This window comes from Schizophyllum commune (assembly GCF_000143185.2).
Source record: "Schizophyllum commune H4-8 unplaced genomic scaffold SCHCOscaffold_6, whole genome shotgun sequence".
In the NCBI taxonomy this organism is placed as follows: Eukaryota; Fungi; Basidiomycota; class Agaricomycetes; order Agaricales; family Schizophyllaceae; genus Schizophyllum; species Schizophyllum commune.
In genome coordinates this window covers 1,958,702-1,981,961 of record NW_026089543.1, presented here as the reverse complement: position 1 = coordinate 1,981,961, position 23,260 = coordinate 1,958,702, and the positions used below count along the sequence as shown (strand labels likewise).

The 23,260-nt window shown below is 58.7% G+C and overlaps 8 protein-coding genes across 8 annotated transcripts; 4 read left to right on the top strand and 4 right to left on the bottom strand.

Annotated features, from left to right (window-relative positions):
• Positions 1 to 352: 352 nt before the first annotated feature.
• SCHCODRAFT_02501635 (uncharacterized protein) lies at positions 353 to 3,706 on the top strand (the record flags this gene model as incomplete). The annotated part of the gene is made up of 12 exons (XM_003031615.1): positions 353 to 697; positions 747 to 1,034; positions 1,083 to 1,253; positions 1,286 to 1,579; positions 1,628 to 1,717; positions 1,767 to 1,890; positions 1,942 to 2,264; positions 2,319 to 2,427; positions 2,477 to 2,548; positions 2,603 to 2,854; positions 2,905 to 3,142; positions 3,190 to 3,706. 12 exons carry the CDS (start codon positions 353 to 355, stop codon positions 3,704 to 3,706), a joined length of 2,823 nt encoding a protein of 940 aa, XP_003031661.1.
• A 249-nt stretch (positions 3,707 to 3,955) lies between these two features.
• On the top strand, positions 3,956 to 5,857 carry SCHCODRAFT_02542878 (disulfide isomerase). Its single transcript, XM_003031616.2, has 10 exons — positions 3,956 to 4,147; positions 4,201 to 4,215; positions 4,278 to 4,290; positions 4,344 to 4,473; positions 4,528 to 4,603; positions 4,659 to 4,788; positions 4,842 to 4,890; positions 4,948 to 4,976; positions 5,060 to 5,472; positions 5,525 to 5,857. Exons 1-10 carry the CDS (start codon positions 4,026 to 4,028, stop codon positions 5,679 to 5,681), a joined length of 1,134 nt encoding a protein of 377 aa, XP_003031662.1. The 5' UTR covers positions 3,956 to 4,025; the 3' UTR covers positions 5,682 to 5,857.
• Positions 5,858 to 7,399: 1,542 nt separating this feature from the next.
• On the bottom strand, positions 7,400 to 8,249 carry SCHCODRAFT_02299204 (uncharacterized protein). The gene is made up of 3 exons (XM_050342304.1): positions 7,931 to 8,249; positions 7,747 to 7,882; positions 7,400 to 7,694 (listed from the first exon to the last, which is right to left on the bottom strand). The coding sequence occupies exons 1-3, from the start codon at positions 7,960 to 7,962 to the stop codon at positions 7,458 to 7,460; spliced, it is 405 nt and encodes a 134-aa protein (XP_050200178.1). The 5' UTR covers positions 7,963 to 8,249; the 3' UTR covers positions 7,400 to 7,457.
• Positions 8,250 to 8,342: 93 nt separating this feature from the next.
• Positions 8,343 to 9,782, top strand: SCHCODRAFT_02668122 (uncharacterized protein; the record flags this gene model as incomplete). The annotated part of the gene is made up of 3 exons (XM_003031617.2): positions 8,343 to 8,501; positions 8,731 to 8,796; positions 8,952 to 9,782. The coding sequence occupies 3 exons, from the start codon at positions 8,343 to 8,345 to the stop codon at positions 9,780 to 9,782; spliced, it is 1,056 nt and encodes a 351-aa protein (XP_003031663.1).
• A 623-nt stretch (positions 9,783 to 10,405) lies between these two features.
• SCHCODRAFT_01171766 (uncharacterized protein) lies at positions 10,406 to 11,229 on the top strand (the record flags this gene model as incomplete). The annotated part of the gene is made up of 4 exons (XM_003031618.2): positions 10,406 to 10,476; positions 10,534 to 10,592; positions 10,646 to 10,834; positions 10,886 to 11,229. The coding sequence occupies 4 exons, from the start codon at positions 10,406 to 10,408 to the stop codon at positions 11,227 to 11,229; spliced, it is 663 nt and encodes a 220-aa protein (XP_003031664.1).
• A 742-nt stretch (positions 11,230 to 11,971) lies between these two features.
• SCHCODRAFT_02626905 (glycoside hydrolase) lies at positions 11,972 to 15,800 on the bottom strand. The gene is made up of 20 exons (XM_050345383.1): positions 15,205 to 15,800; positions 15,134 to 15,150; positions 15,063 to 15,071; positions 14,928 to 14,955; positions 14,831 to 14,866; positions 14,620 to 14,781; positions 14,180 to 14,571; positions 14,061 to 14,128; positions 13,969 to 14,001; positions 13,733 to 13,917; positions 13,606 to 13,673; positions 13,456 to 13,546; positions 13,292 to 13,375; positions 13,203 to 13,230; positions 13,137 to 13,149; positions 12,993 to 13,077; positions 12,822 to 12,928; positions 12,746 to 12,768; positions 12,534 to 12,684; positions 11,972 to 12,422 (listed from the first exon to the last, which is right to left on the bottom strand). The coding sequence occupies exons 1-20, from the start codon at positions 15,317 to 15,319 to the stop codon at positions 12,198 to 12,200; spliced, it is 1,920 nt and encodes a 639-aa protein (XP_050200177.1). The 5' UTR covers positions 15,320 to 15,800; the 3' UTR covers positions 11,972 to 12,197.
• A 166-nt stretch (positions 15,801 to 15,966) lies between these two features.
• SCHCODRAFT_02626903 (uncharacterized protein) lies at positions 15,967 to 20,394 on the bottom strand. The gene is made up of 5 exons (XM_003032049.3): positions 20,378 to 20,394; positions 20,055 to 20,322; positions 19,525 to 20,003; positions 19,168 to 19,466; positions 15,967 to 19,112 (listed from the first exon to the last, which is right to left on the bottom strand). Exons 2-5 carry the CDS (start codon positions 20,170 to 20,172, stop codon positions 16,292 to 16,294), a joined length of 3,717 nt encoding a protein of 1,238 aa, XP_003032095.2. The 5' UTR covers positions 20,173 to 20,322; positions 20,378 to 20,394; the 3' UTR covers positions 15,967 to 16,291.
• Positions 20,395 to 21,743: 1,349 nt separating this feature from the next.
• On the bottom strand, positions 21,744 to 22,151 carry SCHCODRAFT_02501945 (uncharacterized protein; the record flags this gene model as incomplete). The annotated part of the gene is made up of 1 exon (XM_003032050.2): positions 21,744 to 22,151. One exon carries the CDS (start codon positions 22,149 to 22,151, stop codon positions 21,744 to 21,746), a length of 408 nt encoding a protein of 135 aa, XP_003032096.1.
• Between the last annotated feature and the right edge of the window lie 1,109 nt (positions 22,152 to 23,260).

Sequence of the window (23,260 nt, the reverse complement as noted above, 5' to 3'; positions counted from 1 at the left end):
GGTGATGGTTATGGTTGAACTTCTTCGGGCATTGCCGAAGTCCACCAAGGCGGGCGGCCCGACACGGTCCCCTCGCGTGCGCGCGCGTCCACGGTCTGGAGATTGGTGTCAGCACTGCATCATAGATCAGCGCCTCTAACTCGCGTCTCCAAGTCTTGTGCTGGTGTGGAACCACTCATCGCTTCTCCTTATACCACCACAGTCGATGCCCGCTTCACGACCGCACATCAGCATCCCCCCTGGCGCGCGCGCTCCCGAGAACCCCAGCCCGTCCTCCAGGCCTTACGAACCCTACGCGTTCGAAGTCGTCCCGCCACAGCAGCCGCGCTACGATGATAGCGAATATGGACTCATGGCAACGCCTGTGGGGCGTCCTCTCTCCCAGTACGACCTTCCGGACTTCACTATCTCCAATGATCGTGAGCACGGGCACGGGCTTAGCCGCCCTACAACCTACTCCGCACAGTCTAGCGGTCACGTCGCGTTCCCTGAGCCACAATTGTATCGCTCTGTATCCCAACAAGGCGCGGGACGGTCATTTGGCACTGCAGGGAACGAAATGAGACGACATCGGCCCAGCCATAGCGAGGCATACGTCAACACCGTCAATACCCCGACCAGCATATCGCGGAATGAATCTACGGCCTCGTTTCTCAGTGCGGACTCATTTAACGATTACGATTCCATATCCGGAGACGTAAGTGCCTCTCGATTGGACTGTGGTTAGCGAGCTCACTGTACTGCAGTCTTACGAAGAACCGGCCTACTCCTACGACGCTCACGAACCATCTGTATACGACCGCTCGGTGGACTCGCTATCTCAGGACTTAGCCGATGTATCCCTCGACTCCGAAGAAGGACTCCGGCGATTTCAGAGTCACGAGCTTGCTGGACCTGAGGAGGAATGGCACAGATTGGTCCCAGAGGCCGCTCGTGAAGCGCTGGGAAATGATGAGGTTCAGCGCCAGTCCGTCCTCTTCGAGATCATCAAGTCTGAGAGGGACTATGTGTCGGACCTGGAAGCTGTTCGCGATGTGTGTAGCCCACCCAGTTGACATGCCCTGTACTCATCACGCTACCAGGTCTACATCGAGCCACTAAGCGCCGCCAATCCCCCCATCATTAAGCCCGAACTCCTCAAGGGCTTCATCAGCCAAGTCTTCGGCAACGTCGCCCAGATCCTCGCACACCACCAGCTCATGCTCGCCGCCCTCTTCGCCCGCCAGCGCGAGCAGCACCCCCTCATTCAGAGCGTCGCCGACATCATCCTCGAACCATCCTCAAGGGCACCTTCCGCACCGCGTACGAGACGTACATCAAGCACTACCCCCTCGCGGAAGCGCACCACCGGAAGGAGCTCAACCGCAACCCGGACTACCGCCACTTCATCCAGTCTGCCGCGTCCGACCCGCGGATACGCAAGCGCGACCTTGTTACCTTCCTCTCCCGGCCTGTTACGAGGTTGCCCCGACTGAATCTGTTGATTGAACAATTGCACAAACTCACGGAACACGCATATGACCACCCCGACCTCGATACCCTACCAACGATATCCGGAATTCTGAAGGACTTCATAAAGGTATGCTCGTGCAAAATACTGCCGGGATCTTGCTGAACGACGGCACAGAGCACGCAACCAGGCATCGAAGCAGCGGAGAGCAAAGTCAAGTTCTGGGCTCTTTGCGAGAGCTTGGTATACAGGAAGGGCGAGATCATTGTGCGTGCACCGCTTCGACTTAGCGGACTTGTCTTCTCACCTTAGACAGGACCTCGACCTATACAACGATAACCGGACACTTGTCTACGCCGGTCCCGCGTCGCGGAGAAACCGCCAGGACGCGACGTTCTCCGGCTGGACCGACCTCTACGTCGCCCTCCTCGACCACTACTGTGTGCCTTTCCCTTCCCCCTTCCCTCTCATCACCACTGACCCCAACCCAGTCTTCCTCACCCGCGAAGAAAAGCGGCCCAACGGCTCCATCAAGCACTACATGGTCTCCCGGCCCATCCCCCTCGCCTACCTCCGCCTCGGCTCCTTCAACGGCGCTACCGAATCCCGGCGCATCCGCGAAGAGAAGGGCGGCTTGCTCGATGGCCTGCGCTCCCGCACGGAGATCCTCTATCCGTTCACGGTGTACCACGCGTCGAATAAGATGAATAGGCGGTACACGCTGTATGTGGGGAGCGAGGCGGTGAGGAGGAAGTGGTACGCGGCGTTTGTGGATACGCTGGCGGTGTATAAGGCGCGGGCAGAGGGGAATATGGTGAGTGGGGCAGTTTGGGTCAAGAGGGGGAAAGGAATGCTGATGGGGGACTAGTTCTTTAGTCCGCAGAAATTGTCGGAGGGCTTCTTTAGGATAGCGGCGCCTGGAGGTGCGCTGACGATGGGACGCTTGACTGGCGGCGCAACCAGTGCTGCACCATTCGGTGACTAATCCTCCTAATTTAAGTTCGCCTATGCTCACGACGTCCCCAGACGCTAACGGGAGGAAGTACCTTGCCATCAGTTGTCCTTCAGGGGTATATGTCGGCCATCGGGGCAGAGAAGGTATACTTCGACTTTCTGGCCCGTCTCCTCGCTACTTATCCCACGGTTTTCTAGACTTCCGCCGCGTCTTGCCCTTTAACAGCGCTTCCATCGCAGCAATATCACGCTTGAACGGCAAGTCGTTCAACCGCTTCGTGATCCTCCACGACGGCATGCTGTTCTCGTACGCCCTCGATATCCTGGCCAGGGTAGCCTTCGGCGAGGCCACGGCGGAGGTACTCGACGCCTCATTGCAAAGGATAGCCGGCCAGGATAGTAGTACGGTCCTGTTCTTCCGGATTGTTGTGGTGGGATCGCGGACGTTATGTGAGAGGTCTGCGGTTGATGAAAGTGGTAATTGGCTGACGATCATGCAGTGCTCTATGCAGCGAAGAAGCTTCTGCAGGTCTCGCTAACCTTGCACGTGCTCGAGGTCATTGACTCGCCCGAAGCGGTGCTTTCGCCGCGCAGGACTGGAGGGTCAAAGCATCCGTCGTCGTTCCGGCGCTTCGGCGAGCCTGGATATGTGCCGAAGGACGCGCACGATGTCACGGCCCTCACGAAGACCGTCGGCATATGCACTACGGACGGGATCGTCATCGTGAATCCGACGAAGTGAGCCCTTCTTCGTGGTGTACTTGCTTCAGCTAACCTCTCTGCAGCCTCGCCAACTCCTCCGCCACCGTCGTCCCCGACTTCAGCAATCACAGCACCGATCTCGCGATGGGCTTACTCAAGACCAAAGTCGAGGACGCACGGCCCCTCGGCCTCGTCCCCTGCGGCTCCTCCGAGCTTCTCGTCGTCTACGACACCCTCGGCTGCTACATCACCCGCCACGGCGAACCCGCTCGCAAATCTGGCTTCATACGCTGGGAGACCCCCGCCACCTCCTTCGCCGCCCGCGGGGAACACGTCCTGCTCTTTTCGCACAACTTCATCGAGGTGCGGAACAAGGGCACGGGCAAGCTCGTGCAGACTATCGAGGGCGCGGGCATGCGCATGCTGTACGCGCCGTCGGTGGGGGAGAAGGAGCCGATCTTGGTGGCGATGAGGGGGGATAGGAAGGCGTCGGACAGTATGGACGACAAGATTGTCGAGCTGGTGGAAACAGCGGAGCTCTCGGCGTCTACGACGTCGCCGCCTCCTTCTGCGGCGATGTGGGAGGATTGGGACCTGTGAGGGAGGCCGGAGGCGTACTTGTTTTCTGTTCGATGCTGCGCTATCGTTGTTTATTTGCTAATTTATGCTACTTGCTCGGCTTCATTCCTTGTAATACCTATGTATACCTATGTAGAATGGATCCGCGTCTTCAAGCTTGCAGTATAGACAGATACATAGAGCCCGAGCCCGAAGGCATTCGCGCGACGGGGTCAGTCAGGCTTTCCGGCCCGAACTGCGCGCCTCCACGCCACAAATCATCTCCACGTCAGCCTCAGCGGCGCGTCGCGTCGAGACTCGAGCTCTCCACCTTGTCCCCTCCCTCTACTTCACTGCGAACATGAGATTCGCATTAGCACTAGCCGCGCTCTTCACCGCCGTTAGCGCGTCCAATGTCATCGACTTGACGCCCGAGAACTTCGACAGCGTTGTCGGGCAGGGCAAGCCTGGTCTTGTGGAATTGTGCGTGGTCGTGGTATTCGAGAGAATGTAGCATGCTGACTGACATGCTATAGCTTCGCGCCTTGGTGGTACGTATATTCTCTGACATAGCAAAGGGGACGAGGAGCTTACATTCCATCCCTCATATTAGCGGTCACTGCAAAGTGCGTGACCTATACCATTGCATCACCGCTAGCAGGACTGACACAGTCACCAGAAACTCGCGCCCACCTACGAGGAGGTCGCGGACGCGTTCTCCAAGTCCAAAGACAAGGTCTACGTTGCGAAGGTCGACGCCGACGCACACAAGGACCTCGGCAGCAAGTACGGTGTCACCGGCTTCCCCAGTGCGTAGCTGCATACCCTGAAGTGTCCCCCTGCGTGCTGAGACGCACCCTTAGCTTTGAAGTGGTTCAACGAGAATGGCGAGGCTGAGCCGTATGAGTCTGGTAGGGACTTGACGAGCTTGGTCAGCTTGTACGTGGCAATATACTTGGCTTCCTCTCCAAGAGACTGACGGATGGTGTCACAGCATTGAGACCAAGTCCGGTGTCAAGTCTAGCATCCCTCCCCCGCCACCACCCGCCTACATTGTGTCCGACGCGAGCGACTTTGACGTTGTAGTCTTGGACGAGGGCAAGGATGTGCTGGTTGCATTCACTGTAGGTCTAGACTCATCGCGTCGTCGGTGGATACAAGTTGATGTGTGCAATAGGCCCCTTGGTGCGGTCACTGCAAGCGCATGAAGCCCGAGTTCGAGAAGAGTGAGCACCGCCGAATTTTATGCTGTTAGCACCGATGACTGACCGTTCTTTCAATAGCCGCCAAGACCTTCGCCTCTGAGCCTAACGTGCGTATCCTGGACCTCGCCTATCACTTACTTCTCTCCTCTCCTACCTCCTTTCCAAACTACCCTTGCTAAGACTCCCTTAGTGCCTTGTTGTCAACGTCGACGCCGACGATGCCAAGAACCGCGACCTCGCCACCAAGTACGGTGTCTCCAGCTACCCCACGCTCAAGTTCTTCGGCCGCGGCGCAGAGGCCAAGGCAGAGCCCGAGGCGTACACCGGCGGCCGCACCGAGAAGGACTTCGTTGAGTTCCTCAACGAGAAGTGCGGGACGCAGCGCGCGGTCGGCGGCGGCCTTACGGACCTCGCTGGCCGGCTGCCGTCGCTCGACGCGCTCGCGGCGAAGTTCCTCTCGTCTGCGGCAGACCTGCGCTCGTCGGTGTACGATGAGGCGAAGGCGCTGGCGGAGACGCTGGGCGCGGCGGCTAAGCCGTATTTGAAGGTCATGGAAAAGGTTGTGAATGGGTCGGAGGAGTATTTGGCGAAGGAGCGCAAGAGGTGAATTCGTTCTCATGACTTGTTTGCGAACCTATGCTAACTCTTCTTCTAGGCTCGAGTCCCTCATCGCCAAGCGTAACATCGACTCGAGCAAGCTCGACGAGATGAAGGTCAAGATCAACGTCCTCAAGGCCTTCGTCGAGCAGAAGGCAGAGGAGGCCACGGAGGAGACGAAGGAGAAGGTCGAGCGCGAGGCGGCGGAGTTGTAGTTTGACGAGCTTACAAGGCTCATATGTGTAAGGTATCGTACCTAACGCTGCACGATCACGATTATCATGGATGGAACAACTTATGAGTGTTCTTTTGTTCGGTGTGATGCTCGGGGGTAGCAAGGCAACGTCCGTTGGCGTCTCGCGTGTCTGTTGACCATGCAGGTGTTCGTTCCGTGTGAAGACTATCAAGCAAGTTCAATGTCATCGATTCCAACATCTCGATATGAACGATCCCTTGACCACACTGCGACTCACCATCGGGACGATGTTCCGGCTCCTTGGAGGAGAAGGTGGCCCAGCGTAGAGGTAATGGCAATCCGTTCTTCTAGTCTCCTCGCTTGAGTCTGCGCGTTCAAAAACGTTCGTAGATTGACCCCTCGTACTGGCACCGGCTCCGGTTAAACGCGCAGTCGCGTCGCAAGCAGATCTCAGAGAACAGGCTCGCGTCCCTATCGGAGCTTAACCGCGTCTGCACCGTCTTGAGCAACGATCGCGCTCTGGCGCCGACATCAACCGTGACCAAACCGTGACAAGAGGACCACGATGGCGATCGCCCACTCTTCCCTCCGCTCCGCGCCGCAGATAGCTGCCACTTGAGTTTGATTGCCTCGCGGCTACCCCATGATCGTCGAAGGCGCCAGGCAGATTCAAGAAGACGTGACGACCCCACGCAGCGAGCTCAAGTGTCTGAAGATGAGGGTGAGGGCAAAGCGCCCTGATCATGCGAATATGCTGTCTAGCCAAGAAAGCACTCATGACAGCGCTATGTGGGCGCCAGCGCCATCGACAAGCCCCTCGCTCGCTGCGGGACCGATACCCTCGGGCAAACTTAAGTACAACAAGCGCTCATCGGAGCCCAACAAGCGCCTGCGCGCCTGCGGTAACGAGCTGGCTGCGGGCGTAAGGCGCCTGGTGGCCATAAAGCGTCATGCAGGCTGCCGTTCTGGGTACACTGACAGATCGCAGAAGGCGGGTGCGCATACACAATCGGCTGCGGGGCTTCACAAGGTCCCGCTCCCGATCCTTCAGCAGGGCTTGTGAACCTTAGTGTTCGACTCGCGGACCGCAGGATCGACTTGCGGACCTCAGAAATCGGCTTGCGAACCTTAGAAACCGGTCGCGAATCCTGCCCGGTGCTTATATACGACCGCGCGATGGCATCGATGGTGGTGCACCTCCTGGCTTCGGGTTCTTTTACGACTCGTTTCGGGGGAGGCTGACAGCTGGATAACGCTCTGTTGATTCTCTGACGTGCTTACTTCGCTGGCTACTATCATCAACGACTCTTACGATTTCCCCTCGACAACGACGACGACGACGACCGACTCGACGACCTACGGTAAGCCAGCGAAGTTGACTTTCATAATCCGTCCCCTTGCTCATAGTTCCATCCCAGATCTCATACGCCCCGTATACGCCATCTACGACCCTCCAGCCCTCACACCCCAGAACTCTCCTCTTTTCGGTACTCCCTCCCTTCGAGCAACTCCTGCCCAGCCGACCGGTCTGTGGGTCCCTCGGAGCGGCGTATTGGTCCATCGGATCGGTGTGTTGGTCAATCGGAGCGGATAATCAATCGCTTGGGTACCTCAAGCCTTCTGGGTGCCGCTGAGTTCGGCGAAGACGCACCGGCGCTCGCGCGTGCAGGGCACAGGGGCGCAGACATCCGTAGGTGGCGCGGCCAGAACCTCCGTCGGAGGGCGTGCTGATGAGTGAGGTCCGCAGGTCAGCGGTGTCACATACACTATCATATACCTCGGAGGGAACAGGTCTTCAGTTTCCCGGCATCCATCGTTTTCTGGACGACGGAGCGCCTATAGGTTTTCGAGGACGGCATTCCAACCTCGGAGGACAATCAAGATCGCATCCTCGGACGGGTACACTCGCAGACTTCGGAGCACAGCGCGCCCATAGAGTCCTCGGCAGCTGCGTGGCCATAAGACTTCGGAGCGCCGCGTATTCATAAACCTTAGGTGCGCGGCGTGGTCCTCCGACCCCCCATCTTCTATCCTATCCAAACAGATCATCGCTGACGTGTGTGGGTGCAGGACCGTATACATACCCGCTGGTCGTCTGGAGGGGATCCCCTTCGACACCCACTCGCCCATCGCCCGGTACCCGACCCATCCTCGACGAGCTCCTCGACCGGCCGACGATCCCTTAACTCGGTCGTACCTTCGACGCCTTGAGCGTTGAGCCTACACGGTCATCGAATACTTGAAAGCGCGTCAGCTATCGACGCGTACCCACCGGCGCTTTTTCGTGATCGTTGAATCATCTGCGCCTCGATTCCTGTCTTCGAACTATCAACCGCTTTTCCACCTTCCCAACGTTTTCTGCCCTCTCGCCGTTGAATCGACCATCGCCTTCTCGCCTTCGATTCGCCCGCATCGCTTCCAAATCATCGCCATCGCCACAAATCGTGTTTTTCCCCCATATAATCGCGCGCTTGCCTCTAACTCGCTCTCGCCATTGCTCTTGTCATCGTTGCCGCCAGAACTGTTCATTGTTCTCGTTGCTTTTCTGATCCTCTCCAACGTCGCCGTGTTCCTCATCACAGCCAGCAAGTTCTTCTCCAACCTCTTCCATCCCCATAGGGCACCTCTTTGTACCCATCCCCATCGCCCCTACCCACACCAACACAACTCAGCGTCCCTCATGAACGTTTACGACGACGTCAACCCCTTCATCTGGCGCAGCCCCTACGTCAAGCCCGTCGACGACTCGGACATCACGCCCGTCATCCCGAGCGAGTTAGACGGCGTGAAGGTGTGCCGGTGGCGGGAGACGAAGGGGAAGTGGTCGCATTTGCCGCAGGTGAGTGGGCAGTTTGGGGTGTTGATTCCTTGTTTATGTTGCGATGGGCGAAGAGGAGGATGACAAGGGGGACGGGAGTGAAGATGAGAGGGGTGAAAGGAGACGGGGGAGGAGGTGGCGAGCGCCATAAATTTCCCCTTCCGGTTACAGGCTTGCAGGCCTCGTTTCACGTCGCTCGAGTCATCGTCCGAATCAGTGTTCACAGGCCATGGACTGACGCATCCCGCAGGCATCCCTCAATGCACGCGACCCACCCTCGGACGTGCGCTTCATCACCTGGTGCATGGACGAGGAGGTTAGAAATCATAATCTCAGCCTCGCGACTGCAATTGCGAAAATCGCAGAGGTACTTGGCTGCGGGGAGTCAGGCTCGCCAGGCGCATCGTCCGGCTCAAGTCCGAGCGACTCAAGTGATTCGTCCGGAAGCAGCCCTGTCGATGCATCTGGTAGCAGCGCCGCGCACGGTACAAGGTCCGAGTCGCGCAGCAGGCATCAGCTGGCTCGCACAGTAGACCTCCTGCCGGCACACACGGCAGACCGCCAGCAACCAACCCGCACAAGCGTGGCAACACCACCTTCGGCAGGCCTCCCCCCTGCGTCATCTGCCTGCAGGAGGTCTCCGGCGCCGCGCTCGAGCGCGTGCTCGTGAACCACCCCTGGGTGCGCGCCTACTTCTGCGTCCTCCCCCACGAGCGCAAGAAGTGGCCCGAGGAAGCCAAGTTCGGCAACGTCACCCTCGTCTCGCGCGACGTGCCCGTCGAGGCCGCCGCCGTGCTCCGCTTCGGGCGCAGCGCCATGGGCCGCTCGGCGCTCATCACGCACATCTGGCTCCGCGGGGCGCGCGTGCGGGAGGGGGCGACGGAGAGGCGCACCTTGCGCGTCGCGGTGATCAATACGCAGCTCGAGGGCGAGCAGCCGGCTGGGAGGGATTACAGGTCGAAGCAGCTCGAGCTGCTCTCGCAGTTTCTGAGGGTGGAGGGCGTGAATGGGGGCGTCATCGCGGGGAACATGTATCCTGAGGGGGCCAACGACCACAAGCAGCCGGAGAGAGATCTGAAGCTGAAGGACGCGTGGAAGCGGGGGAACGACGACCCGGCTGGTGCCACCGTTTTCGACAAGTATGGCTTGCCACCGACGCGGCACAGTAAAATCCTCTTCCAGCCACGGAGGGGGCTCAAGGTCGACGAGCCCAAGCAGTTCGGCATCAATGTGAAGTGCGAGGACGGCTCGCTGTGTTCTGAGCACTGTGGGCTGATCTCGACGATGCACATGCTGAAGTGATGTCGGGTTGTACGGTTACGCTATCTTTCGTTCTCTCAGGGTTTGATTGAAAGGAATGTTCATGTCTTCATTTCGCGTAGGGCTCAAAATACAGCGTGTAATTTTTGGCTGACGATTGCGCGCGAGCGAGCGGACGTGCAGGTTGCTGGAGATGGTGCCGGAAGGGTGTGGGGGACGAGGATGACGCCAGAAACGGAAAGAATCGGAAGAATTCCAGAAATACGTGCTTCGGGTCCAAATTTGACTTTGCATCAGCAGGGCGGACAAACGACGGGTGGCAAGGATCGACCAAGGCGAGCCAAGGCCCAAGGGTCTTGTCGCGTAGAGGGAGGGGGAGGGTAGCGTACGTCCTCGAGAGGGGGGAGGCGATGTCCGCAGGCAGATATTTACGTTGTGCATCTAGCGTCGGATATAGTAGCGCAATCATGTTCTGGTCGATTCGAGGCGCGGGTTCGGTTAGCGGATTCGATAACGTGGTTGCTGACCGCGTGACGTGATGCCCCTGTTGAGGATGCCGCACCGCCGGCGCAATATAAGGAGGCGAACGGCACCCGGCACCCTCGCTGCTCTTCCTCCTTTCCCCCGCAAGCCCAGCGACCCGCGCTCTCCAGACCAGTTTAGCCATGAAGTCCGCTGCCATCTACGCCCCGCTCGCCGCCGCGGCCCTCGCCCAGGCGTTCACCATCAACACGCCGTAAGTCCCCGCGTTCCCACCGAACGACCGCCCCCTCATCTCAAATTTTCCGTGTAGGGCGTCGGTCACGCAGTGCCAGCCGACCCTCATCAGCTGGGACGCGAGTGACTCGACGGGTGCGTTGTCTGTCCATCCGTGTTTGTGCGGTCTCGCTGATGCGGCCTCGCAGCGCCGTACTACCTCAGCATCCTCCCGGGTGAAAACCCCTCGGGCCAGCCGCTGAAGCAGTTCGACGTCTCCGACGGTTCTTCCTACTCCTGGAACACCGACATTGCGGGCGGCACCTCTATCGGCTTCACCCTCAAGGACTCGACGGGCAAGACGGTCCAGTCCGCCCCCGTCACCGTCCAGAACAGCTGTGAGTAATGCCCTTCGCCCAGCCCCGCAGCCAAGTCTGACCCCTGCCCAGCGGATGACAGCTGCTTGAACGGCTCGTCTTCCAGCGGGTCCGCCTCGAGCGCCGCGTCTACCACTGCGGCGTCGACCTCCGGGTCTTCCTCGGACTCGAGCAGCGCCTCGAGCGCGGTCTCCACGACTGCCTCGAGCAGCGCCGCGTCCACGACGGCCACCTCCGCTGTAACCTCTAGCCGCGCGACGACCTCCTCGGGCACCTCGTCTCGCTCGTCCACGAGCACGAGCAGCAGCGCGTCCGCGTCTGCGTCGTCTAGCGACGATGAGAACGGTGCGCTCGTCAACGGCGCGTCCCTCGGCGTCGCCGGTGCCGTCGCGGCCCTCGTCGCCTTCATGGCTTAAGGACTCTGCGCCAAACACCCCACGCGCCAGCGTACACACTGCGCTGCTCACAAGCGCACACTGGTTACCCACCTAGCTTCCCATGGACTTCAGTTTCATTCCTATGGTTTCCCTAAGACCCTTATCTGGACGAGGCTGCGCATACCCTCCCTATTACCTATAGGCCTCGCGCCCGCTCCCTTTAGGTCTCGCGTACGCTTTCCCTCTCGATAAGTATCTCTATAGTCGCTTTTGTAATCGGTTTCTTGGCTGGGGATGGGTGGTGTTCTTCCGAGTTTGGTGATGCCCTTTGTTGGACGTGTTCATCACGCCCTTCATTGGGTTGATCCCTGCGAGGAGGGTGCCATCCTTCCCCGACGTGGGTGATGTCCCGACGAGGACGCGCGGTGTTATTTTGTACTTGTAGTACATGCGTCTTCCGGCGAGTGCGTACGAGCTCGTGCTCCTTTACGATATCGTACGACCTTACGAACATCACTGAACGATTTTGTGTCTGATTGGAATACACAACAATCTTTGTATCCTATACCCTTTATGGCTGTGATCAACTGTGGGAGCTTCTAAGTGAACTCGTGAAGGCCGAGGGGAAGGGTAGATGTAGTGGAGGTCGCCAAGAATTCCAGTTTGAACTCAGCAAAGTCCAGTCAATTGACCTTTACGAAGTCTTCCATAACGAAACTCACTCGGCGGGTTCTCATTCTGACCCGCCAGCACTGAGAAGCTCGAATCGGGTTCTGGCGTGCTTGAGGCGTCGGTGGCTGCCCGCGTCGTGTTCGTAAAGAACTCAAACAGCAACCATATCGTGAGTCTTCGTATTCGTTCCTTTTCACTAGTCGTACAATTCATCCCCTTGCTGAGTCCTTTCCTTCCCTTGTCCTTGGTTTCCCTACAATCCGCCACCCTCTCTCCTAAACCCCCGACCTCTCTCCTAACACCTCGACCTCTCTCCTAACCCCTCGGCCTCTCTCCTACACCCCCATCACCAACACCCCAAAGCTGCTCCCCGGCGCCGTATAGTCGAACGTGGCTCCTGTCTCCACGGTGCTCGTTTGCGGTGTGACGAGATCCGGCTGCTCCGGCGTGTTGGAGTCGGTCTCGGAGCCCGTGATGTAGGTGACGACGCCGGACTCGGCGACGGAGTCGAAGGGCAGCTGGAAGGTGAGGGAGGCTTCGGTGGTGGCGAGGTTGGCGACCTGGGGGAGGGTGAGTAAGGAGGGCGAAGAGGATGGGGGAGAGGAGGGAGAGGCTGGGGGGCTATGGAAAGAGGGGAGTAAGGGGGGAAGAGGGGAAGAGGGTAAGCGCACCTTGATGATAACCGCACTATCGTTGCGCGCGACGCTCCAGTAGAGCGTGCCGTTGCGCTCGGGGAGCGTGCTCGGGAGGTACTCATCGCCGTGATTGTGTGCGAAGAGCTGCTGGACATAGTAGCTGGTCGAGAGGTAGACGTTGCCGGCGCTGAGGAGGCGATTAGTCCTGGTGCGGCCCCAATAGACAGCCATAGATGGTTTGCACTCACTCGAATGCGATCAAGTTCGGGGTCTGCGAGTTTGATGAGTAAGTACATGTAGATGAGCGAAATGGTCTATGCATACCCAATCCGTCGCATTGACGTGGTTAAGGACCGGCGCGTACGCCGCCGCGAAGACGATGTCGGAGTTGCGCTCGAGCCCGGTCATGTAGGCGCCTTCGGAGATGGCGGCTGGGATGAAACGTCAGTGTCATGATTTTGGTGGAAAAGTAGTGTGACGCGTCGAGAGACTCACAGAGTACACTGGGATACGCCCACCTGTCGCCGTTGCGGTCGGTTTGGCAGGAGTATTCGCCCTCGAAGTACGTGGTGCCGTTCCTCTGGGACCATGGTTAGCACCCTTGATACGACTGGTAAATATATCGCTGGGTAAACACACCTCGAAGTCGTCACTGAGAAGGTCGTTAGCTTGAATCATGACTTCTCGAAAACATCGGGGGCTTACTAGTAATACACTTGCTCCTGATACCAGGCTATGGCGGACGGGTCGTATCAGCTTCTTTGGCGTACATGTCCATGACAATGTAAGCTTACAAGGGCTTCGGTAATCATGCACGTCGTAAGACGTGGGCGTGGGGTCCAGGGTAGGCCCGCTCACGAGGCTGGTCGCGATGAATTCTGCAGAGTAACGTATGTCAACCGATGCTCAAGTTCAGATGGTAGACCATGCCAATCAGGCGAAAAGAGGCAACACGTACGCAAATCGGGGAACTCCGCCTTAAGCGCAGTGGCATAGGCATTCCAGCGGTAGGCGCCGTACGTCTCAGCTGCTTGCTCGGAGATCCAGTCCTAGATGAGCGCAATCAGCATCGCCGCATCTATTTCATCTTCATTCAGAGCACTCTCACCTCGTTGCCGATCTCGATATACCGAATGTTGAACGGCTCGGGGTGGCCCAGGGACGCGCGGAGGGCGGCTAAAAGTAGCGTGAGCTGTAGGACTTTCGATTTCGTCATAGAGGTGGTAGTAACTCACCAGCATCGTTCGCACTCGCATCGCTTACAGCGAAGTGGACTTGGTCGATAGCCTCCTGGATATACGGCTGCAGCTGATCCTCGGGAACGGAGGTCTTGTCGAGGGCGTAGCCAGCGAAGACGCCCATAATGGGCTCCATGCCCGCATCCTCGCACCAGAGGAGGTACTCGTAGATGCCGAGGCCGCTGCGAAGTGTCTTAGTGGAGATCCACGCAAAGTCTGAAGACGAAGCGTACTCGGTGTTGATGTAGCCCCAGGTACCTGGACGTCTGCGCAGGCGAGTGCGGATGAGTGTAAATTCATCGGCTGGAGACATGAAGGTGCTTACCCAGGACGGTCGAGGAGGCTCCCGACGGTCTCGTTCCACTTCCACCGGGTCGCGATGCTGTTGCCCTCCTGTATATGGCATTAGGGACTGCAGAGTTCGTCGCCAAACAAGTCGCTCACAAGGTTATTCCCACCGGGCAACCTGAAGAACGAAGGCCCCATGTCGACCAGAGCCTGCGCAATATCCGGCCGCAACCCATTCGGCCGATCCTTGAACGTCGGCGGGAACAGAGAAAACAGAGCGAAGTCGATAGTCAGTCCCGCAGCGGCCTCGCCGTCGAGCGTTACGGTGAACACATTGTTCACGTCGCCGGCACTGCTAGACGGTGTAAGCTCAGCAGCAACCTGCGTCCATTCCGTCTGCGAGCCGGATATGGGAACAGTCGCGGAAGCCAGGACGTCCCCGGGAGAGGACTGCAGCGCAATCGTGGCATCGCCGTTGAAGTTCGATCCTTGCGGGACCTTGTAGTAGAACGACGCGTTGTAGGTGGTGGACTCGGTGACTTTGATGCCTGATTGGGTGTCAGCGCGACGTACGACTACTCAGCTGGGGAGCTCACCCCAATAACCCTCATTCGAGAAGCCAACTGCACCAGTCGCGCCATCGGGGACGACCAGTTCTAGAGAGTTCGGCAGCGAGGACGAGACCGGCTGATCGTCGGCGATGACAGAGATGTTGACGTTGCCTACGGTTCCCCAGGCAGTGAGCGAGTCATCGGAGCCTGTGAAAGGTTAGTTACGTGGCAAAAGGTGGGAAATGGGTAAATTCACCTGGTGTGACCTTCTGGAAGGCACGGTTCTGAAGCACTGGATAAGTTAAAATCAATTCAGTGTGGTCATTCCGGATAGGCGGAGAATGAGAACGTACGTTCAGCGTAGAGGCCTCCATCTCCGCTCTGAATACGATCAGAATTATCGCAAAGTAATCAAGCACATCTCTTTCTCACATGCTGGCGAGAAGGTCAGTACGCAAGTTGGAAGAGACAGAAAATTAGAAACTTACGCTGATATCCTTTGGAGATGGAAGAGCATTCGTCAACTCCCGCAAGCCCGGACATGAAGCGGTGTTCATACCTCATACATCTGACCCCCTTCATTGCCCGTCAGCTTCTTGATGATAGTCGCTTAAGAACGCCGAAACTTACAGAGGGTCGTCGGGATAGGATGACTGGCCGTCGCATTGACGGTAACTGTCACCTGAGCCGCAGCTTGGAGAGCCAGCGAGAGGCAGGCCGTAGCCAAAAGACGCGAGTGCACCATCGTGAGGGTTGCTCGACGATGACATTCCGTCCAACCCCATCCACCTTTTATGCGCTCAGCGGAAGAGCTATGTGTCCGTCAAAGGTCACCTGGACCGAGTACGCGCGACCGGGCCCTGGAGAGATGAAAACGAGTCGGAGAGGTCAGGCCGGGGTTTCTCGACTCGAAGCTATAATCATGCGAACACTTGACGGGATCGTCACCCTCTCTCAAGCTCTGGAATGACCTTTGTACGTCGTAACCTTCGCGGAGTACTTGATCGCATAGTCAGGATGCAAAGAAAGTAACATAGTACGGCCTTGCGACACCTAGGGAACATCCAGCTCTATATTGGGGGTCGAGGAGTAGGCCGACAGATCGGTTCGATAAACAGCATAAGCAGTCAAGTGACGATGTATGCACCCCACAGACGCGCATGTACATCCGGCCCGTGTTGTCTGACGGTGCGAGCAGGCCTGGCGAGCGCATGGCACAGTCCCGGTGATGATGGAGGATGTAGAGAAGAAGACGGATTTACGGTCCTACGGTCCGTGGCAAGCATTCCCACGGTTCGACTTTGATGTCATTGCTGCCTTGAGACGGCAGCCTGAATGGCACATCCCTCAAGTGCTGTGAAGTGTGTGTGCATACTTCACTGTAGATAGTGCCTTGTCAGAGTTCCGGAAGCCACGGAAGTCATATCTATTCGTAAAGGTCATGACAAGGTCGTGCACCATTCGGAAGTCCGCGGTGGCCATAAAATACCCGAATAGGTCCAGCAACAACACTGGCGAACACCGCAACTACAGGCTACAGCAGGATACGTATGATAGCGAAATCATGTCGACGACAATAAATCAGTGAACAGATGACGTATGTAGGGTATACGACAGTTAGATGGATGCGTAAGTCGACTCGGAGGCAAGGTGGGATAGTGAAGTCCGAATGCGATAGATATTTGCGTGAACGGCGATACAAGGTGCGTGTGCAACATCACGATGAGCTGGACGACGAGGACGAACCCTGATACTTCTTGATGAGCTCGCGCAATCGCGCCTGCCCAAAAGCGAATCCTTCGCTGGCAAGCGATTGCCTGGGCGCCGGTTTCGGGGTCGACAGGTTCGTCAGTGACTCCCGCGTCTTGCTGAAAGCAGGCTTGCTCGGGGAAGTCGCGACGGGGGGCGACGTATCCTCATTGGCCCTGCTCGTCGATGTCTCTTCGACAATGGGGCTAATCCGCGCCGCTGGTACCCGCGGCTGCGGCGTAGTCAAAGCCGGCCTTGCCAGCGACGCTGTTGACGACAAGTGGGGCGCCGCATGCGAGGATGTCACTGCTGCCTGGCCAGCGAGACTCGGGGGCTTGACGAGCACAGGCGGACGGGCGGCCCGCTTCACCTCAACTGGTGGCTTCGCAATTGCGGGCTTCGTAACTCGCACAACACTTGACTGCGCGCCCTGCACCGCGCCCGACGCCCAGAGCGCCGCGACCGCGGTGACTCTGCCCCCTCGCCCGCCGCGGGCCGAGCGGATGTCGTACTTGACTTCGGGGTCGAGGCGCGGGACGGGGGGCAGGTAAGATGGGGGCTGAGCAGCAGTGATGCGCGGTGTCTTGTCGCCGTCGGGCCGCGGGGTGCTAGTCGAGATCTCCCGCGCAGTACCAGACGAGGTTTCTCGTCGTTCACCTGCGGACGGCCCGTCCTCCGAGCCCCAGATATCGGTGAGTTTGCGTGCTTCAGGCTCTGCAGTGCGAAAGCGCGAGACGCGGCGGTAGGTGACCTCCTCGCGCTTGTACGTGCCGATGGCAACAAAGCCGGACGACCTTGGGTTCGGCAGTTCCTGTTGCTGCTCGAGCTGCTCCGCCTCCCCCGCCGGATCCTCCACATGAGATATAGGCCTCTCTACGGTCGGCGAAGCATCCTTCGCCATCTCGCTAACCTCCGGCGAATCGATCGCACTCCGCTCCGGCTGATCAGGCAGCGGGAACAGCGGCGTCGCCGGGCTGGGCGTCACTACGGTCGGCGGGGGGGACGGCCTGTCGGCGTCCACAACACCACCCAGCCACGCCGCCACGCGCCCGTTCGTCACCGACTTCTTCTCTTTCGTCCCGGATTTCTTGTCCTTCTTCTGGTGCGAGCGATCCTTTTTCTTCTCGCCCCTCTCCCCATGCGAGGAGCGCCCCTTCCGCTTGTCCTTCAGGTCCTCCCCGTCCGACTGTGGTCCGTTCGACCGCGCGCCCTGGTGCGTCTTCTCCTCCCACTCCGGGTTGAGCTGCTCGTGGGTGAGTAGATCCTGCTCTTGTCGCGCCAGATCCTGCTCAACCCTGGCCAGATCCTGCAGCGGCGGCCTTTCGTCTCCCGCAAGCTCATTCGCCAGCGTCAGACTCGAGATCGCGCTCTCGTCCATCATCTCGTCCTCGGACGCCTTCTTCGGGATCTCGATGGGGCTGGCGGTCTCACTGAGCACTGAGCGCACGTCCGGCACCCTCTTCCCCTCATCCGCCTTCCTCGTCCCCACTTGCGCGAGCAGCTTCGCCTCCAGCGCGTCCAGGCCGCTCGGACCACTGGTCGGCGACGCCAAATATGTCGCGCTCTTCTGCCGCTTGGCCACTGGGCGCACTGCAGTGAGATTCGGGGTTGGAGGTGTGCGAGGTTTCTGCGGGGATGGCGGCTCTTGCGCGTCTGACGCAGTAGCTGCAGTGGGTATGGCTGTATCCTCCGTCGTCCGCCGCGACACCGCAGGCAGACTCTGCCTCTTGTCCTTCGCCGGCACTGGGGGTGCCAGCGCGCCGCTATTGCTCGACCCCGCCCTCGCCCCCACATCACTCATCCTCACCCTCGCCCCCAGCGCCGCAAGCGTCGGCTTCCTATACCTCGCGCTCGGATCGACGGGCGGCGGCGAGAACGTCCCCTTCGGCAAATCGCCCGACAGGTCATTGACCTTCTCGTTAATCTCGTCCGCCATGCTTTCCAGGTCGGTGACGTTCTCGGATTTGGGCCGCATGTTGGGGTCGCTGGTGAAGGAGTGCTTAGGTGTGAGCATGGGGCGGGGCGAGTGGAGGATGGCTTCGCCAGGAGATTGTGGCGAGGCGAGCCCGGCAGGAGGTTGGGATAGAGAAGTTTGGAGAGGAGGCGGGAGCGCGTGCGGCGGGAGTGCGTGCGGCGGTATTGGTTGATGCGGGGGTGCAGCGGGAACAGGGTACCGATGCGCTTGCGGCGACACCGACCTATGCCTCGACGAGTGATGCAGCGTCTGCGCAATTCGAGACGCCCTCTCTCCCTTGCCCTCTTCCCTACTCTGCGCCGCAGCCAACGGCGGGGCCTGCGCCACCAAAGGCAGTAGCGTATGCTGTCCAGTAACGTTGGGTGGCAACCCGTCAGGCGTTCGGCGCGTCGCGCCGGCACTCGAAGGTCGTGGAGGCACTGGTGGAGGTGGCGGGCTGGGTTGCGGGTCATTGGGATAGGCCTGAGGGGCCCAGTACGGCGTTGGAGCAGCGTTCGGAGGAGAAAAGTACTGGTAAGGTTGTGGAGTAACTGATGGCGGCGGCAGCCATACTTGTTGCTGTGCTTGGTCGTAATAGGCGACAGGGGAGCCGATGGGATTGTAAGGTGTAGGTGAGGCATACGGACTTGTCGCGCGATAGTCCGGCCATGGAACCTGTGCTCCCGGGTCGAAGTAGGGTTTCGGCGGTGGAGGGGATGCGAACATGGGATACGGAGTGGCTTGTGAAAGTGGCGGCATCATATCCTGTGCTGGCATTTCTGGTAAAGCCAGAGGATGAACCACGGGTACCGGGATCTCGAGCACGATATCCTTTCTAGGTAGAGCATTATAATCTGACGCACAGAGGATGATCGAGGAGTATCACGCACCCTGTGAGACCCATTAGGATCTTGATCTCGAGGATCGTTTTGATCTCGAAGATGGCCTGGGACTCCCGGCGCTTAAGTTGCCCGCCGCCTTCGTAAGGCCCCCCTCGCACGCCTCGGGCATGCTTCGGTACGTCGAAGACGAGACTCGCGACGCCCTCCGCGCCGGGAGGCATAATATAGTCAGCACTCTTGAATGACACACTGGTGAGTGTGTCCGCAATCTGCAGTGGCGGCTTTCCGCTTCCTGAGATTTCCGGCAACACCAAATGTCGCGACAAGCTGATTGCTAGTCCCGAGTTCTGTGTATAATCTCGTCAGCATATGTCTTCCCAACAGAGCTCGATCTCGCGATCGCACCTTCTTCGTCGAGTGGTTCTTGAGCTGCAGCTCGACGCACGCGCTTTCCCCCGCGACCACAACGCCGCCGATCACCCTACCCTGCGCCCAGATCTTGCCGTTCTCGCCCACGACCACGCCCTCAGGCTCCGCGCGCGCAAAGTCCTCCTCATAGCTCTCGACGACGTCGACCTCCGTCTTGTCGATCACGAGGCGCTTCTCGCCCTTCCAGAACACGCCGACGGTCGCGCGGACCTCGTAGCGGACCTTGGCGAGGCCCGATCCAAAGGTGATCGAGGAGGGGCTCGTGGAGGGGACGGGGATGCGGAAGGGGAAGGTGGAAATGCCGCGGCGCGCTTGGTAGTAGTGGTTGGGGTACTGGGGATCGCCTGGTGCGGGGAGGGCCTGTACGGCATTGGACGGGGGTAGACCGGGGCCTTGGAAAAGTCGTCTGGCGTGGATGAATGTAGACGTCGCGGAGTGGTCCCGGGAAGTAAGTTCTGAGAGGCGCTGTCAGTTTATGGAATTTATGGACGTTGTGCCAGACGCACCCTGTATTGCGAATAGCTCGACCATCATCACATTGAGCGCGAGACCCTTGTCCGCGCGACATTCCACCTCCATCTGCCCTCTGAGGGATCCGCCTGCGACGAACACGCGGTTCCCCATCGTCAACGACACCTTCACCTTCGAGTGGTGCGGGGACGCGTTCATCGGTTCGGGCCTGCTCTGGGAAGCCATGGCGACTTGGTGTGTTCCAGGGAATCGAAGAGAGCAGCCGGTGGTAGTAGCACAATAGCTTGGGTTAGATCATAGAGTCTGGGTGTTCATGAGCTCGAAGATGGTCTATGCTTGGGCGTAGAGGGTTCCCCACATTGGGATGGCAAATGCTGAGCAAGAGCCTCTGTGTGATGAGGCTGGCGGTTGAACGTCACACGGCGATCAAACGGGCGTGCACAACCGGCAAACACCGGTGCGGGCCGCTGAACCGCTGAGGCTTTGTATTCCGGATTCGGCAAGCTTTGTTTTGAGCCGCTATACTTCCCGATATGCATCAATAGCATCAACCTCCCGAAGGTATCGATTATGACAGCTTCAAAAGTTGCGCCCTTGCACCAGCTGTGCATCATTTTCTTGGCGCTTGACTACTCCTCAGAACTTCTGAAGCAATCTGTCCTGCAGCATATACCACAATGCACCTGGGGGGCATTGTCTTGAAGTAGTAGTCCAGAAAGGTATACGGCAAGGATGTACATTACTTACCTCTACGAGTCACCGCTCATGACGCAGACCTTCACCAAGTGTGTGTGAAGAGAATTAAATTGCAAAGTACCAGATGGAGGAAGCAAGGTCGAAGAACGATACACCTCGAAGACACGCGTACCACACCCTCCAGGAATTCCCCACGCATTCCGACGGCACCACGCACTAGCCTCTGATGACGCCAATATCGCGTTGTTGACGCCTCTCCGTTCTTCAGCATGACCCACGGACGCGGCGCCCGATGTCAACGGCGTGCCAGGCAGCGGCAATGTCGATGCCGCGGCCCCCAAAACGAGGTGGTGCGTCGTGGATGATTGGGTTCACCACGGCGGGAAAATGCCCCAATCGAGGAGGAGAGTCCGCTGACCAGCGGCCAAGCCAGCTGAACAAAGGCCATGGTAGGTGGGGTTAGAGACACAATGTCTGGAGACCACGCTTCGATTAGGCGCCTATCAAAGTCAGGTCATACGGTCGCAACGTTGCGATTGAGGGTCGATGCCTGATGTGGGGGCTGGAAGAAAGGAAGGAAAGAAGGAAAGAGGGCGCCGATGCGCGTAGATCATCAATGGCATCTGCCTCGCCCTCCCGCGCCACTTGGTACTGTGCAGAAGCGCCACTCTGAAAAGAAGCGCGCGGCGAGTCAGTTCGCTTCGAGTCAAATCGCTTGAGTGTGTAGGGTGGCGATATTGGAGTGGCTAGAGTGGCGACGGCTTCGCGGCAGGTAGAGGTACATTCGCAAAGTGGAGCCCCGTGAGTACCCCAAGGCCCGGCAGGCAATGCAAAGACCCCAGCCGACGACGATGGGCGGCCGTTAGTAGGCTTCGTGAAGGCAGGCAGACATCATGGGAGGCCGGAGAGAGGTAGGGCCTGCAGACATCATAGGACGAGGGCGGACACGCAACATCGTGCGAAGGCGGATATACATCATCTGGGAGAGCCCGCAGCAATACCCTCTTCAAGAGGTCCCCAAAGCGTGTCTATCTGAGGTCAGTCCGTAGTCGTTGATTCTGATCCCGCACCTTATGTCGAATGAGATCCCGCACCGTGGAGTGTGGCGTCGAGAAAAATAGGAAATAAGCGCCTTTGAGGCCTTCGATAGTGCGGCTGGCACCATTCCCCGTGCTATCGCGCCTACATGAGACCGAGCGAGGTGGCGCGCACTCCAGCCGGTCGCAGGGCGGCCGTCGCGCTAGGGATCTCGGGAGCGAGGAGAATGATTGGAGTGCGATAGTCATCGTGCGTAGACGATGAGCTCGGTTGGAGTGGCCTTCCTTCATCCTGCCTGCGTAGATCCTCGCGCGATCAACAAGATCCGACGACCAAAAGGACCGTGTCGGACGCGGTGGAGTCGTCGACAAGGCGCCCGGAAGCAGGCTTCCAAGCATTCACCGAGAAGCTGGCGGTGGGTAGGCAACAAGCGGCGCAGTCTGCCTTGACGTTAGTTTGCCTGAACATACAATAGACAAGAAGCGAACCTTGGTTATTTGCCTGCGAAATGAGAGGCTTTTAGGTGGTTGAAGAACACAACTTCGGTCACTCAGAAGGCGCATGGGCGAACCTTCTATCAGTAGTTGGAGCGAACGCAAGTGATCACGGCAGCCAGCCGGTGGCTGGCTGGGGATTGTGCGCCGTGTAGTCCCCCACGCACCATGCTACTTGCTCCATCTCGGCGCGCAGCCGGGTGCGGGTGCATTTGTTGAGGATACCGCGTCGCCGGCGAGGTCACGGTGGCGTGCCACAAATCCACGAGCGTCAACGTTGGAGTGCGCGGACGGCCTGCGACGCCGGAGGACGTGCGAAGCAAGAGGTAGCAGATCACTGGATCGCCTACAATGGAAGTCTCGCGTGCTTGATCATCAAAAGCCTAGGCCCGATGGAGAATTTCCTTTTTCAGCGCAGGAGACGGGACGCGGTCGACCGTCCATGCCGCGGTCAGTCGAAAGAGGCGAGGACGCGTTGTATGCTGGACAGAGATTGTGATACTCTACATGAAGAATACAGTAAATCTACTTCCCCCTTGAGTCAATCAATTACATGGTATTAGTAGGTAGCGGGCGTATGTTCTCCTTGTCGTTACTACTGTTCGGGGGCACGCACCCGCGCTGCGCGGCACCGTCTACGGAGGCAGGAAGCGGGGGCCACACACAGATCTGAGCCTTTGGTATCCCCATCGCTGCCTGCTCTGCTTCTCCGATTCGAATCGCCGTGGCCAGTTCGGAGTCCAAAGGCATCTCGTCGCGCCAAGATGGATGTCGGTCGGTGAAGTGCTGGTGATAGTTGTACTTCCAGTGCGTCTGTCCGCAATACGGGAAGGTGCAAACGACAGGAACGTTTGTGCATGGGCGCTTCTCGTCGAACTTCCTCGCTGCGTGCAACATGAAAGCATAGGCGCGCGGACAGTTGGAGTGCGCCGCGCCGCTCTTGATACCGATCCCACACGCGTTCTCGCCGACACCGGGTCCACCGCAGAAGCCGCAGGGGTACTGCGATGAGA

Coding starts and splice junctions, on each gene's coding strand:
- SCHCODRAFT_02542878 (XM_003031616.2), top strand. CDS start 4,026: ATGAGATTCGCATTAGCACTAGCCGCGCTCTTCACCGCCGTTAGCGCG. Junction 4,604..4,658: donor TTGACGAGCTTGGTCAGCTT/GTACGTGGCAAT, acceptor ATGGTGTCACAG/CATTGAGACCAAGTCCGGTG. Junction 5,473..5,524: donor TTGGCGAAGGAGCGCAAGAG/GTGAATTCGTTC, acceptor CTCTTCTTCTAG/GCTCGAGTCCCTCATCGCCA.
- SCHCODRAFT_02299204 (XM_050342304.1), bottom strand. CDS start 7,962: ATGATTCAACGATCACGAAAAAGCGCCGGTGG. Junction 7,883..7,930: donor TCACGAAAAAGCGCCGGTGG/GTACGCGTCGAT, acceptor ATGACCGTGTAG/GCTCAACGCTCAAGGCGTCG. Junction 7,695..7,746: donor CCCCTCCAGACGACCAGCGG/GTATGTATACGG, acceptor CTGTTTGGATAG/GATAGAAGATGGGGGGTCGG.
- SCHCODRAFT_02626905 (XM_050345383.1), bottom strand. CDS start 15,319: ATGGTGCACTCGCGTCTTTTGGCTACGGCCTGCCTCTCGCTGGCTCTC. Junction 14,002..14,060: donor AGCCTCCTCGACCGTCCTGG/GTAAGCACCTTC, acceptor TCGCCTGCGCAG/ACGTCCAGGTACCTGGGGCT. Junction 12,423..12,533: donor ATAGTGCGGTTATCATCAAG/GTGCGCTTACCC, acceptor ACCCTCCCCCAG/GTCGCCAACCTCGCCACCAC.
- SCHCODRAFT_02626903 (XM_003032049.3), bottom strand. CDS start 20,172: ATGGGGAACCGCGTGTTCGTCGCAGGCGGATCCCTCAGAGGGCAGATG. Junction 20,004..20,054: donor CGAGCTATTCGCAATACAGG/GTGCGTCTGGCA, acceptor AGCGCCTCTCAG/AACTTACTTCCCGGGACCAC. Junction 19,113..19,167: donor ATCCTAATGGGTCTCACAGG/GTGCGTGATACT, acceptor TGCTCTACCTAG/AAAGGATATCGTGCTCGAGA.